The 16,153-nt window shown below is 46.2% G+C and overlaps 1 protein-coding gene, 1 non-coding gene and 1 pseudogene across 2 annotated transcripts; 2 read left to right on the top strand and 1 right to left on the bottom strand.

The window, feature by feature from the left end:
* Window positions 1–4,681: 4,681 nt before the first annotated feature.
* LOC123430794 lies at window positions 4,682–6,047 on the bottom strand. The gene has a single exon (XM_045114632.1). The coding sequence runs from the start codon at window positions 5,947–5,949 to the stop codon at window positions 4,918–4,920; it is 1,032 nt and encodes a 343-aa protein (XP_044970567.1). The 5' UTR covers window positions 5,950–6,047; the 3' UTR covers window positions 4,682–4,917.
* Window positions 6,048–10,383: 4,336 nt separating this feature from the next.
* Window positions 10,384–13,277, top strand: LOC123428757 (annotated as a pseudogene).
* A 2,170-nt stretch (window positions 13,278–15,447) lies between these two features.
* LOC123433745 lies at window positions 15,448–15,586 on the top strand. Its single transcript, XR_006625071.1, has one exon. It is a non-coding gene; the product is annotated as a small nucleolar RNA Z247 (small nucleolar RNA).
* Window positions 15,587–16,153: the final 567 nt, after the last annotated feature.

Here is a 16,153-nt window from a genome sequence, read left to right as displayed (position 1 = left end):
AATTATGCCCTAGAGGCAATAATAAATATAGTTATTATTATAATTCCTGTATCAAGATAATCGTTTATTATCCATGCTATAATTGTATTGAATGAAGACTTATATACATGTGTGGATACATAGACAAAACACTGTCCCTAGCAAGCCTCTAGTTGGCTAGCCAGTTGATCAAAGATAGTCAGGGTCTTCTGATTATATACAACGTGTTGTTGCTTGATAACTGGATCACGTCATTAGGAGAATCACGTGATGGACTAGACCCAAACTAATAGACGTAGCATGTTGATCGTGTCATTTTGTTGCTACTGTTTTCTGCGTGTCAAGTATTTGTTCCTATGACCATGAGATCATATAACTCACTGACACCGGAGGAATGCTTTGTGTGTATCAAACGTCGCAACGTAACTCGGTGACTACAAAGATGCTCTACAGGTATCTCCGAAGGTGTTCGTTGAGTTAGTATGGATCGAGACTGGGATTTGTCACTCCATGTGACGGAGAGGTATCTCGGGGCCCACTCGGTAATACAACATCACACACAAGCCTTGCAAACAATGTGACTTAGTGTAAGTTGCGGGATCTTGTATTACGGAACGAGTAAAGAGACTTGCCGGTAAACGAGATTGAAATAGGTATGCGGATACCGACGATCGAATCTCGGGCAAGTAACATACCGAAGGACAAAGGGAATGACATACGGGATTATATGAATCCTTGGCACTGAGGTTCAAACGATAAGATCTTCGTAGAATATGTGGGATCCAATATGGGCATCCAGGTCCCGCTATTGGATATTGACCGAGGAGTCACTCGGGTCATGTCTGCATAGTTCTCGAACCCGCAGGGTCTGCACACTTAAGGTTCGACGTTGTTTTATGCGTGTTTGAGTTATATGGTTGGTTACCGAATGTTGTTCGGAGTCCCGGATGAGATATCGGACGTCACGAGGGTTTCCGGAATGGTCCGGAAACAAAGATTGATATATAGGATGACCTCATTTGATTACCGGAAGGTTTTTGGAGTTACCGGGAATGTACCGAGAATGACAAATGGGTTCCGAGTGTTCACCGGGGGGGGCAACCCACCCCGGGGAATCCCATAGGCCTTGGGGGTGGCGCACCAGCCCTTGGTGGGCTGGTGGGACAGCCCAAGAAGGCCCTATGCGCCAAGGATAGAAAATCAAAGAGAAAGAAAAAAAAAGGAGGTGGGAAAGGAGAGAAGGACTCCACTTTCCAATCCTAGTTGGACTAGGATTGGAGGAGGACTCCTCCTCCCTTGGTGGCGCAGCCCTTGGGGCTCCTTGAGCCTCAAGGCAAGCCTCCCCTCCCTCCTCCTATATATATGGAGCAATTAGGGCTGATTTGAGACAACTTTTCCAAGGCAGCCCGACCACATAACTCCACGGTTTTACCTCTAGATCGCGTTTCTGCAGAGCTCGGGCGGAGCCCTGCCGAGATTAGATCATCACCAACCTCCGGAGCGCCGTCACGCTGCCGGAGAACTCATCTACCTCTCCGTCTCTCTTGCTGGATCAAGAAGGCCGAGATCATCGTCGAGCTGTACGTGTGCTGAACGCGAAGGTGCTGTCTGTTCGGCACTAGATCGTGGGACGGACCGCGGGACAGTTCGTGGGACGGTTTGCGGGGCGGATCGAGGGACGTGAGGAAGTTCCACTGCATCAACCGCGTTCACCAACGCTTCTGCTGTGCGATCTACAAGGGTACGTAGATCGGAAATCCCCTCTCGTAGATGGACATCACCATGATAGGTCTTCGTGCGCGTAGGAAATTTTTTGTTTCCCATGCGACGTTCCCCAACAACAAACCCCCCATGATCATCCCTATATCACCCAATCTTTCTCCCTCATGCTTGCATTAGATTTTGCTACTGTTGTAGATAGCTCCTATTCGGATGCATAGCCTATTTTTGTTAAACTCCTATTGTACCCTACTGCATATTAAATGCTTAGTATACGTGGATTAGTGATCCCCAATGACCCCACTTAGCCCCAGTTGCCCCTGCTTCATTTTCGAAGACTCGGCGACTTGATGACTCGGAGACCCGAAGACTCGATCATCCGATCGACAAACCATGATCTGTCACATCACCTCACACCCCTTTGTTGTACGACTCTGCAGAGCTACTTTCGAGTATCAAGGGTGATATCTCGTAATGTACTCCTGATGTTAACTCAATAGTGTAGTTAACCAGAGGTGGATTACGAAGGGTGATTCCTCATTCACCACTTCCGATAACAACTGTGTGATGCAACCCCTTAAGCGTGAACCATCGAGTGTGATTCCTCTCTAGTCACCTTGACGGTGTCGATTGGAATCCATGGATGGTGATACCTCGGATTCCTCTAATGTTATAGACACATCGTTACATTCACTTTACTACTGGAACATGATGAGATGTGTGGAGCAGGTGGATACCCGTGTGATTGTGATGAGGCGTGGTCGAGCATTCTTGTCCCTTGCCACACATCCTCGAAACGGGGCGATGGGACCACATATCGTGGGTGATTGATCGTCACCGCAGTTAATAAAACATTAGAGGGATTGGATATTGGATCTGAGTTGTTCGATTGACCTTTTGGCACTAACCTTCACGCGGGAGAAGTTATGGGTACTCAGCGTCGTTGTAACAACCGAAGCTCTTTGGACGTCAACAATGGAGTGGCGCATGCCCAAGTGATCCGCGTAAGCATTGATCTCGTATAAGAGGTGCCAGAAGAGATCTTGGCCGCCCTCGCAACGTGCAGGAGTGCAAAGGGAAATGGGCCCAAGACTCGTGTGTGCTTAGGATTTAGATTGGCGGGCTGGCCTCTCTATTGAGCCTAGGTACGGCTAGGACGTGTTGATGTCCCGAGGCCGGTGATGACCCAGGAAAGTGTGTCCGGCCAGAGGTTATGAAGCATGTTGGGAAATGTGGTGCACCCCTGCAAGGATGATTCAACTATTCGAATAGTCGTGTCCACGGTAACAGAACGACTTGGAGTTGTTTCCCGATCTAATACAACTAGAACTGTGGCCTAACTTGAATGTTGGCTCCGAGATTGCTTTCTTTCAGGGAGTCGAGGAAGGATCTCTGGATGAGTACTCACCATTGCTTTGCTCCGCCTTTTCCTCTTGATATGATTGCCGCAACCAGATGACGGAGCCTAGGAGATGGCTGATCTCGCCAATGACTACTAACCTGATGGAGCCTACTACTACGTGGAGGCCGCTGACGACCAGGCGTAGTTAGGAGGTTCCCGGGGAGGAGGCCTTGCCTCTCCGTTCTATGTTATATTTGTGCTAGCCTTATTAAGGGAAAACTTGTTGACTTATGTGTGTACTCAGATATTATTTTCTTTCACTGACTTGTGTGTATTCGAGCCCTCGAGGCCTCTCGCTTGTAATATGAAGTTTGTATGACTTTAGTTTGTGTCTAGGGTTGTGTTGTGATATCTTTCCGTGAGTCCGTAATCTTGGTCTTACGCATTTGTGTGTATAATTAATGTACGATTAAGTTGGAGGTGTCACGGATATCATGCTAGGACTTGGAGCACCAAGAAACAGTGGGAGGTGTTGTCAACTTGTGTTATTATGCATAATATGATCGTAAAAGATGAGCGCCCGAAACGTATCTACGATCTAGGGTTTCAGTTTCAGGGTGAGAATGTTGTGAGTGAGCATGAAGGAGCGGTAATGTTTGAACAATTCATCTAATTTTATCATGAAATGCGTGACTGAAAAACTCACATGCAGTTGCAAAATGATTTTGTTAAGCATATATGAGCTCATGTTGACAACATATAGATGTATATTTTTTTACATCTTTTTGAGACAATTTAATTATTTAATTTTTATTTGGTTTGTAAAACTATGCTTAATTTGTTTGGTTTTATAACTATGTTTTATTTGATTGTGAAATTATGTTATTTTCTATATATACTTGTCAAATAATGCAAAATGTGTGTATATTTATTAAAAAAACGATGTCGATATGTTGGACGTACCGTCGACCTAAATATTAAACAGGGCAAACGATGAGTTAAGGACTGAATGAAACAAATAAAAACAGACAAAAACGTCGTTTGTTTGGGTGGCGCGTTGTAGTTGATGGAGCAAAGCTTAGACTTGTAGGAACCTGCTCAGGCATTGGTCGTAGGGCGCATGTGAAACATCAAACATTGGAGCCATAAATCCATGATGCTACTAGAGGTAGTACCATAGATCCCCATGTGTGCTACGAATAAAATACGTCATAATGGTTTCAAATCAGCACCATGCCATATAGCCATCAAAATGTATACATCTCCTTTTAAAAACTCTATATGCTGGCTTGTCAGTTGCACACATGTGATTTCCACAAGCAGCAGTATACAACAAATTTAAGAGGGTTTTGAATTGTAGCAGCACAGGTGGGAAGGTGGGGGCAGCAGAGCACAGATCACGGGGCCTATCTCATCTCGACCCACTTCTCTTTTCTGGCACCCGCGGCAGGCGGCAGGGCAGTCACTGCACCCTAGTCTATTGTACTGTCGGGGACAGCCAGATAAATTTCAAAACTTTGATGTCCCATTGCTCCAACAGTTGTGATTCGACACTGCATCCTGCTTTCCAATTTTAAAAGTACTCACCGCATCCTGATCCGATTTCACAGTGATCTTCAGCTTCAAGCAAAACCATCTGGGTTTTGGAACCAAACGTTCTTCTGTTCATGAGTAAATTTTTTACATCCCCACTCTGAAGACGGTTCAGAGATCAGAGTAGGTTCAGATTGGCATGAGGTCTCTGAAATTTGAGAGATCTAGTTCTAAACAAGAGGAGTAGCTGTATATTACAAAACTGAAAGAAAACAAGATGAAAAATACAGAGAAGAATCCGCGACAAGACGAATCTCATGCGTTATTTCCAGCATGGCCACCACCTAATCCTGCGGATCTCTCAGCATCATCGCCAGCTTCTCCGGCCTGTTCCTCCGGCCGCCCCCGGCGGTGTCGGCCTTCTTCTCCTTGGCTGGCGAACCTGGGAAGAACAGGTGCCCGAACCCGAACACGTTGATCACCGGATCCACGCGCACATTGGTCGAGTACGACCGCTCCATGCCCCTCGGCCGCGGCCGCCGCAGGCTGCCGACGCCCGCCGCGGCGGGCGTGCTCGAGCACCGCTCCAGACCCCGGAACACCACGCGGCCGGACGCGCTGACACGCGGGCTCTCGGCGGCTATCGCGGGGCGCCATGGCCGCGCGGGGCCGCGCGGATGCCACGGCGGGCGGGAGTTCCTGCCGGAGTCCGAGGAGGAGGCCGACGACGACGAGGAGGCCCGGGTCAGGAGCGGGTGCGCGCACGGCTGCTGCTGCTGCCGCTGCTTCGGGGGCGTGGCCGCGGCGGCGCTGTTCCTGCAGTCGCTGGCGGTCTTCTTGGACATGAGGTGGAGGAGGCTCGCCACCGGCGCGGAGCGCGTCCGCAGGGGTGGGCGCGACGGGGGCGGCGGGCGGCGCGCGTTCTTGCCGGAGTCGCACGAGGAGGCCGACGAGGACGAGGAGGAGTCGCGCGACAGGAGCGGCCGCGAATGCGCCTCCCGCCGTCCCAGAGCTCCTTCCGTGCGACCCTTGGTCTCGCCGACTTTGGGCTTCTTTGTCACGAGGAGGAGGAGATCACGCCACCGCCGCCCAGCGCACCGCGGCGCGCGGGGAGACGCGGGCTCCGAGGGAGGCTCCTCCACGCACGGCGGAGCGGAGCAGGTTGAGGTGGGATTCAGCAGCGGGAGGAGAGGCACGAGCTTTCCGTCCGAGAAGAGCTCATCCGCGGCGGAGAGCGCGGCAACCGCCGCGGGGATGCGGAACTCGAAGTCGCCATCGCCGTCTTCAGCGTCGACCAGGGGTGCCGGCAAGGGCGCGATGGACGCGTGGAACGAGAAGAGATCCGGCGAGGTCACTGCGGCGACGGCGGTGGCCATTACCGGCGTCGGTGGAGCATTAACGCTGGAGGTGGTTGTCGTCGGTGGTGTGTCTGCGGGGGCGAGGCGAGGGAGGAGGGAGTTGTTTGTTTAACTTCGTCGTCGCCGTGTCAACGAACGGCTCCGTATATAAGCGGGTCGTTTCTGGGTTACCGGGTCTGAAACGAGGGAGGCTCTGGGCCCGGGAAGAGGGTATACGAGGCAACCGATATATCGTGGGAGTAGTACGTGTGCCGACGTCGGCTGATGTCTTGACGATATGGGAGTGGTTGACCAAAACCTGTTTGTGCTCAGTATTTTGTTTTGAAAAGAAAAGCGACTACTCTTCCTACCATATAAATTGTCGCTGATTTAGTACAGATTTTGTTTTAAATCAACGACAACTAATACGGATCAAAGGGAGTACTCGTATCTTGCATTAAACAGACGTGTAGCCGTGCTAGCCTCGTCCTTTTTTCTTGAAAAGACAAGATGTACTGTACTTGGAAATTATAAAGACAGCTGATATTTTTAGTGATAAATGTTCACTGATTACATATTTTATAGTTAATATATATATATATGATATCTTATAAAAGTATACTACTGGTATGTATATTAATCTTTAATAAATGGCCAATATATTTATGTACTTAAAACATGCATATCTTAAGTAATATATGTGCATTAATGTCATTTATTTGGGTCTATATTAGCAAGTGTTTCTATGAAGAAAAATAATCATAAGTATTATATGGCAATAATCTTTATTTGGAAATCATATATCACGTGAATCTTTATTATACTATCATATATTGTATGAGCCAATACTGAAAATTATATTACACACAGCCAAAATAAAAGATATAGATATCATTAATTTGCAACATTGCTTTTCTTATTTGGTGTTGTTTTGTTGTACTAGCGATATGATTTGATTTCTTAATTTAAGAAGTGAAAAGGCCCATATTAGTCCTAAAACGTCATAGACATAATCTTACCTCTCAATATATATATATTGATAATACTAGCAAAAGGGCCCGTGCATTGCAACGGGAGAAAAAATATCACACGCTTTTAATTTTTTTATAATCATTTTGATTTATTAAAATAATAAGCTAACTAACTAATGTAGTCAGTCCTATCCTATTTTGTTGAGAAATCAACCCATCCATTGTTAATTCCATCATGATGAGAAATTGAGCGGGACAAGCAAAGCAAAACAAAGAGGCTACATGAATTGATCAATGGACTGTTATCTTATTTCACTCATGGGATAGAGAATGTGGGATCAGATGACAAACTGAAGGTGGTGTTCCATTCTCTGTCTCTACAATAATACAATCTTACATTCAATACATTCATTCATCAGCAAATAAATCCCCACAAAACAAAATTTCTTGCCGGTGCTTGACACACGGTTGGAGGCATGGGGAGGGGATCTCATCAGATGATGAGTTCCTGCCGGAGGAGGGATACGATGAGGGGAGCAAGGGTTAGGCGCCTCTATCTGGCCATAAGGATTCGTCGTTGCCGCGCCATAACCTTGGAGTTTTCCATGTGAGCCATGGAGGCCCGCCTCCACCTGCAAGTACTTCGCTCCGTCGCGCCGCCGCTGTTCTGCATCGAGCAGACGCATCATCCCCGGTCACTGTAGCTTTCACGTTGATTTGATCCAGAAGTTGTGCTCGAGCGCCGAAACGGGGCAGCAAGCAGGCAGATGTACGGCCGCGGAGGCGTGTGGGTTGAGATCGACAACAGTGGGGGTTGAGGTCGGCCGCGGCGGTGAGTGGTGTGGCAGCGGCCTGGGCACACGCCGGGGTGGATCATGGTCGACGCGATGCGCTCGAGTGCCGCAACGACGGCAGTGAGCGGGAAGAGGTACGGTCGCGGAGGCGGGTGGGTTGAGATCGGCAGCGGTGGCGGTTGAGGTCGGCCGCGGCGGCGAGTGGTGTGGCGGCGGCCTGGGTACAGGCCAGGGTGGCCTAGGGTCGACGGGAGGAGCGGATGCGTACGGGTATAATTTTTGCAGCGAATCGTTTTTTTCCTTTTGCGTTGCAGATAAATGATGAAGCGCGGGTTGAATAACAAAAATTACAGGGGCTTTTTTATAAAAATGTCGCGGTGGGTTTTCCGACGGAAGCCACGGGAGAATAGCAAAAGGGCCCATGCGTTGCAACGGGAGAAAGAAATACCACACGGCACACGCTCTTAATTTATAAAAAATGTCTATAATTTGAGAATTTATAGTTACAATACAAATAAAGATGGTCTTATCTTACAAAAATGCAGTTCAAAATTTCACAGGTCTTCTATTTTAACACGGCTTGCATGTAGATTTAATACGTACAAAGAATCAGTCAAGTGACCTTCAGTTTCATCTCTAATCCTCATTTTGTTGACGTGTTCATTTCCAACCCGGATGAGTACCGGTATGAAAGAAAGACGAATAATGACTTATTTATTAAGATTGCACCCTAGATAGTATTTTTATTAAACGTTTAACAGATAAAATAATATCATATTTAAATTCTACATATTTTTTTAATCAAATTCCATGTATAATATGTTAAATTTGAAGTTACAGTTTAAAAGATATGAGTATTTAAAAAAATATTTAATATATACTACGAGTTTAATGTCATAAACAGTAAGAACTTTTTTGTAAAATCACCTCGGTGGGTTTTTCGACGAAAGCGATAGCCTCTTTATTATTAGGTAAATATTATCGTTGGGTTATACAAAATGAACTACCCATATGTTATCTTTTATAGGCCTCGACCCATGAAAGTTGTATCTCACCCGAGTTAAAAATTCTGAAATCTAGTTCGATGCCTATCCAAGTAGAAGAAACGCGAATATACAAGGTGACATGTACTATTACTTCATGTAGCATGTGGAAAGAGAGATGCAATACGCGCACTCACTCACTCGCTCACTTTACGCCACGACACACCATGCAATGCGTGCGCATAGCATCTCATGGATCGACTTCGAGTTTGGACTAATATTATACGCCTTGATGGAAGAACTAGATTTTTGCATGAAATGCACTGCCTAGCTCACGTGTACGTGTCCATACTTGATCTAATTGTGGGCACGGTTTCTACTTTGAGAGAATTCTTCCATCACGTGTTGAAAGAACAACGTGGAAGAATTGAAATAAGTTCAGGAAATATGCAACAACATGTGTCAAGTATAGGCCTTGAACGTGTGTGGTCTTATTCCAGCACACTATAAGAAATATGTCTCTTTATGATAAAAAATAATGATGGTGGCCAAATTGATCATAGATCTATGACCAAAATCTGCAAAAAATTTTAAGAAGGTCCAAACCCTAGAATTTTATGACCATACATGGGAAAAGGTCAAAACTCCATTGCACAAAATGGTCATAAGAATGTGTAGCAACATTTGTGAACACATTGTTGTTCTATTACGACCAAATGGTATTGTCATAAGATCTGGGCAGCCTACATGGTGTGTTTTTACAAATACATGCATTTTAAATAAAATTATATAGAAAATAATTTGTTGCCTAAAAAAGAAAGTTGAAATTATATCTACTAGATTTAATTTCTCTAAGTGTCCACACTTGAAACATCCTGTTGGCATTAACACGACCATGGTATGGGTGGGCATGAGATAAATTAGGGATTAAAGTGACGAGGAGATCCATCGAGAAGGGATTACAAAGGCAAATTGGGTGCGGAGGTCATGTGAGGGGGTCGTGGGAGGAGGGGAAGATTGCGTGAGTTTCTCGTTTTTGCCAATGGGATGAAAAGAGGGTGGACTAGTTTATGAGGTAAAATTTCAGGGACAACATCATCCGCTGATCCTTCGCTCCATCTCACTCTCCCGATCTCATCTTCCATCCAGATCCACTCATGGAGCTCCGCCTCCCCACTGAAATCCTAGCCACACTTTCTCTCCCCTTTCCGTTTCTCTCGCTTCTCCTTCCCCAACCCCACCGCCAATGCCCACTTCTCACCCTCATCCATGCTACCCACGCTCTGTCGAATGCCTCCTCCTCCTCTCCCCTATCCCCACCGTGGTCAACCTGGCTCCCATCCTCGATGCCCACAGCTCCTTCCGATACGGTGATGACGGCAAATGCTCAAATGTTGCAAACTCTTCTGGACAATAACTTTAAAATTTAAAAAAATGTGTTGTTGCCTCATTACTTACGTTGAAACTGATGTATTCTTTTATATGCATATGTACAGGAACAAAGTGCATGTGTTGTAGGTTCTAATGTAGTGTGTCTATGAACAAACTCTTCCATTGTTAATATGGTTGCTATGCTTGTTCCTCTTAATGATGTTGTTTATATAGTTTTACCTATGTTGTTATCAATGAATTATCACTATCATTCGTACATTAGTATTGAGTTTTGTTAACTCTTTTCACCAACCCTAATTTGGTCTATGCACGTAGTTGACAGTTCCAGCAGCCATGGGCAGGAAGAAGATCCACATCAAAATTGTGGTCAATGGCCATGTCGACTCTCACAAGTCAACCACGTCTTGTCACCTCATCTACAAGCTTGGAGGCGTTGACAAGTGTGTGATTGAGTCATAAGAGGTTTAAGAAGAAGTCGCTGAGATGAACAAGAGTTCGTTTAAGTACACCTGGGTGCCTGACAAGCTCAAATTTGAGCATGAGAGAGGTATCACCATTTATATTGCTTTGTAGAAATTTGAGAACACAAAGTACTCATGCAGCGTCATTGATTCTCCTACACACCGTGATTTCATGAAGAACATGCTCACTCGGACATCCTAGGATGTTTGTGTTGTGCTTATCATTATTGACTCCACCAATGGTTGTTTTGAGGCTTGTATCTCAAAGGATGGCCACACCCGTCTCTTTGCTTTCTCTTCACATCAAGTAAATGACCTGCAGTTGCAACAAGGTATGATTTAATTATTGTATGTATGATGCTTCCTTATTATTTGATCGAAGGAGCTTTTGAATGATGTGCTTTATCTGCTATATGGAACTTGTGTCTGTGTTAATATTTTTGCAAATACATCTATTTCATGTACTTCTCATTTGAATTTGCAAGGAGATGCATTTTTGCTAGTAATGTTTGTTTTTATATTCTTTGAATGATCGAGTTGTTGTATGTTTAGGCGTGGGCATACATAGTCTACTATCTTAATTAAGGTTCTGCCTTTTATTCTTGAAACACCATGTTGTTTGATGTTTCGTGTTAGACATTGTAGCTACTATTATGTTTCACCTTACTGTAATAGACAATGCAGCCCATTTGTACTAGTGTTTTATAAACCCTGTTAGTTACAATTTCATCTAAGTATGTTTTTCTTGCACCAGTCTGAACTTACATGGATGAACTATGTTTTTATCTAGTATCCAATTGGTTGGACTGGTTTGAGCATTTGACATGTCCTAATGGATATGTTCTTTTGGCGCAGATGGACGCCACCACTGCCAAATACTCAAAGGCCCATTATGATGTAGTAATTGTCTAGGAAGTGTCTTCTTAATTACTTGAAGAAGGTTGGTTACAGCCCTAACAAGGTTCCCTTCATCCTCTAGTTGAAGGGCACTTAACTAGATCAATGAGCCTAAGAGGTGCCTCCTCCTTCAGGAAGTACAAGATAGGTGTCATTGGAACTATGCATGTTGGTCGTGTTGAGACTAGAGTCATCAAGCCTGCGGTTGAGCGAAAATGTATAGCGTATTTTTTGTGCAACATGTTGCTAAAACGAAAGATATGTAAATATGTAAATATTTTATTTTAACTGGTATTTCATTAGTTGATCGTCCTATCTTATAAATATGTTTTACTCGACGTGAACCTTGTGAAATAAGGCCTAGACCTAAATCAATTAGACTATTTGAACAAAAAAAATTGAACCAAATGATTGGGCTAAATTATTATGACCTTATAAATAAACGGGCCAAACAATTAGGCTAGGCCCATGCCATCTAAAATCCTATGTGGATTCCATGTCACCAAATGTGTGCCACGTGAGCATGCCATGTTAGATCCTACATGGTTCGCCAATGCCACATCATCATGCCATGTAAGATCCTACATGGTTTATTCACACAACCCTTGACCAAAGTTTTGGTCATGGATTTAATGATCAAAATAGTTTGCTCATAGATCTTATGCCAAAAATATCGAAAGCCATGTTTCTTCATTCTTGACACCAACTGTTGACCATCTATATTTGGACATAAAATGGTCATAAAACAATAACAATGACCATTCATTGATCAAAATGGGGCGTCATGATTGAACGAATTCCTTCTAGTGCTACTAAAAATATAACCATCTAATATATGCTTAGTTCGCCTCACCCGTCTTCTCTATGTAAAGGAAGTACATGTGAGATAGTCTATGTAGAATAGAGACAAAACACGAAAAAAAAACACACACGCACCAGATGTAACCGCATCCCTTGAAAACATGCATATGAAACCGCATCCCTTGAAAACATGCACCAGATGACACATATAAGACTTCTAGGAGTGTATTCACGCGACTGCTCATTTAATTACGACTACATCCTCGACATATATCCGCCTACTTCGAATATTTCCTCTACAAGGAACGACCAACTCGATGTCATCATCATGGGTTCATGGCTGAACATATTATTCCAGCGGAGTTTCCGTAGACTCATATGTTTCGAACCTCTCTTTGTTCTCATATTAGTAATTTTGTGACATTGCTAAACTTGATTAAGCGTAAACAAAAATTGCCTAATTTCTTAACACCATCAATGTTTAGTAGTGTGTTAAAAAGAATCAAACAAAATATGAGACATGTTTGAGGAACTCCGACGGAGCAACCCAAAATGCTTGCTCGCGTCCGTTTGGATTGGCGCGGACAAAAGTGAAGGCCCAACGCGCCGACCCAAACCCAAAACGCGTTCGTGTGGACACATTACCAGCCCAAAATTGCGTCCGAAATGAGTCGGCGCAGACGCGAAGCGGACGCATCGCGCGCCTTCTCATGTCCACGCCCATCCACACATGGCGCCCGGTCAAAGCCGGCATCATCTTTATTAACAATGATCGCCCACCGTGGGCTCACGCGTCAGCGACCCATATGCGCTCTTTTTAATCCGAGCGTGCGGGGAGCCGGCCTCATCCTCTCCCAGAAGTCACCCGAGATGTGCGCTTGGGACGGGGTGGTGCGCGAGTGGGTCAACGTTCCACCCATTTGGCTGGGTGCGATGCCGGAGCAGGAGGCGGCCTACCTGGAGCACTCGCGGCAGCGGTGGGTGAGGGACGAGGACGCACAGGCTCGACAGATCGAGTTGATGGAGCGTGAGGCCAAAGTTGAGGAGGAGGAGCGACGTGTTGTCTAGCAAGCACCGACGCAACCACCTGCAGACGAAGCCACCGCCACCTAGAAGACAACCTTCCCTGGGCTGGCCCGGCGCCGACGCTCGTCAACCTCGTCGGCCCCGACAAAGACGAGGAGAAGGACGCCTAAGACAACGCGCTTCCTCGTTTTTAGTTAACTTAATTTTATGTTTAATGTAATGCAGACTATCACAGGCCTTTCACGCCAGCATTAAATGTTTAATTAATGGTTTTCATATTTTTCAAAATGTTTAATTCACGCCGTCTAAAAATGATCGCTCGTCGCATTGGGTACAAACACCTACCCAATTACAAAAGCTCACAGAGGATGTCCGTCATACTGATCCAAACAAACAAAATGCGGAAAAAACGCCGTCCGTTTGGGTCGACGCATTGAAGTTTCTCTTAAAAAGTCTAGTTTTATACGTATTTGCAAAAAAAAAAAAAACTCTGGTTTGTATGGCTTCGGACGTTTTACGGAAGTGAGCATGTGATGCGATCGAGTGGCAGAGCATACAAAGGCAAACATTCCAGTCCCGGTTGATTAGACAGGAATCAACCACCAGATTTGGTCGGCCGGGCGAGATCGACCTCGTTCTTTCGAAAGATGCGTGGCATCCAATGGCGAATTCACTAACGCGCTCGTGCACGTATTAATTGCCGTTGCCCTTTTCAGTATGCATACATGCACGAATTGCAAGATCGGCTACGGCGCTGTACAAATCTAGTGGAGCATCACGGCCGAGAGGAGATGGCGCGCATTGATACACACTGACACACACATTCACCGAAGAAAGCTCTTTGAACGAATCTTTCGTGTACGCACGATGCAGTGGTGTCGCCGTAGAGCGTTAAAGACGCGCAGGTTTGCCTCTGCACATACTAGGGCCCAAGGCGACGGCGTCACGTACGGCACAGTTGCAAGCCATGCGTAATGGTTGTCTTTTCAAACGGGGTTCAGAAATAGGCGCGAGAAGGAGGAGTGGAAGAAACGGTCCAAAATCAGAATCAATTTATCAAGAAGGCGCTTCCAAGTTGTGTTGGTATTCATTAATCTAGGTAGGGATCAACTATTAGGTTCACGGTTTGGCTCTCTCTTTGGCCTGTTCTTCGTGCGGCCACCGGCCTTTGAATTGCTCAAAGACGAAGAGAAGAGAATCTAGGAGTGCTTGTCGATCTGCTCACCTATCAAAATGTACTTATTGAACCTATGAAACATGTCATGAGAGCATCTACAGCCGAGCATCCAAACAACCCCCCTCCCCCTCAAACGCTCGGCCGGCTGCCCGGTCAATAACCGGTCGCGAAATTTCAATTTGAACGGACGACTCAAACATGCGTCAAATGTTTGGGCTGACCGACACCCCTCATATATCTGTTAGAAATAAACCGTATAGAGATAGGAAATCACTTTAAACCAGTTTCCTTCTTATCTCTTTGCCTCTCCCTTATCTATTGTAACCTCCTAGAGAATCAACTTGTATGCCACGGTATTGATACTATAAAAAAATGCGGCCCGAGACAAAGGGTTCTACGCTTTCTCATATGGTCATCAGAGCCCTTCCTCTCGTACGTCTAGCTTTCGAGAGAAAATCGATCTATTGATCGAGAGAGAGAGAGGAAACAAGATCGAGCCGAGAGATAAACCATGACAGTCACCACGCCATCCACCGCTTCATCCTATTCCTCCACCTTTGCACCATCTTCCATCTCCAACAGCTCGATCTCCCTCGGTCCACCTCCAAATGAGAAGCTCACAAGGACAAATTTCCTCCTCTGGAAGGTTGTCGTGCTACCCCAGATCAAGGGAGCACAGATGGAGCACTTCCTCGAGGCCGCAAGTCCGGCGCCCCTGCCACCATCACCATCACCAGCAATGGGAAGGACGAGCAGGTCGTCAACCATGCCAAATCGGTGTGGTATGCTCAGCAGCAACAGGTACAAGGATACCTCGTGGGATCTCTGTCTCGAGAGGTCCTTGCTCAAGTCGTGATGCTCCAGACGCCGGCCGAGGTATGGACTGCCATCCATGCCATGTTCGCTGCACAAACGCAAGCTCAGAAGATCAATACAAGGATGGCGCTCACAAATCTGCAGAAAGGTAATCTAACCATGGAAGAGTATCTTGGAAAAATTAAAACCCTCATAGATGAAGTTGCCTGCGCTGGTGCTCCTCTCGGAGACGCCGAGATCATCTCCCACGTCATAGCTGGTCTCGACATCGACTACAACCCTGTGATCTCGGCGTTGGCTGCGAGGATTGAACCTGTTACGATCCAGGAGCTGTACAGCCAGCTCTTGAGCTTCGACGTCTGCCTCAGCATGCTCCAAGGAGGTAATTTGCGCCAATCCTCTATCAACGCCGCTTCTCGCGGACGTGGCCGTGGGCGTGGACAACAGGGGCGCGGACGTGGCGACGGCGGACGCAGCAGCAACCAGGGTCAGGCTCGCCCTGGTGGTGGTGACCGCGGCGGCATCGATCGCGGCGGCGGCTACAACAAGAATGGCTACAATGACGGCTACAACAACAACAACCGTCGACCGCGCTGTCAGCTGTGCAAGAAACCGGGCCATGAAGTCATTGACTGCTGGCACCGGTACGATGAAGAATACGTGCCCGATGCACGGTAGGCTGCTGTAGCCATGCGGAAGGACGGCGGACCTGACGGTGACATGGTCTGGTATGCCGATTCTGGCGCCACAGATCATGTCACAAACGAGCTAGAGAAGCTTGCCCTCCGAGAGAGGTACCACGGCAGTGATCAAATTCACACCGCGAGCGGTGGAGGTATGGACATTCTTCACATTGGTCAATCGTCTATTAATTCCCCTAGTCTTAAACGTGATCTTGTGCTTAAAGATGTCCTTCATGTTTCAC

The sequence above is a fragment of the Hordeum vulgare genome, chromosome 2H (assembly GCF_904849725.1).
Source record: "Hordeum vulgare subsp. vulgare chromosome 2H, MorexV3_pseudomolecules_assembly, whole genome shotgun sequence".
Taxonomy (NCBI): domain Eukaryota; kingdom Viridiplantae; phylum Streptophyta; class Magnoliopsida; order Poales; family Poaceae; genus Hordeum; species Hordeum vulgare.
The sequence above is the reverse complement of the archived record's forward strand: the minus strand, read 5'-3'. Positions and strand labels throughout refer to the sequence as shown.

Excerpts from the sequence above, each read along its gene's own strand:
- LOC123430794 (XM_045114632.1), bottom strand. The coding sequence starts at position 5,949 with ATGGCCACCGCCGTCGCCGCAGTGACCTCGCCGGATCTCTTCTCGTTC.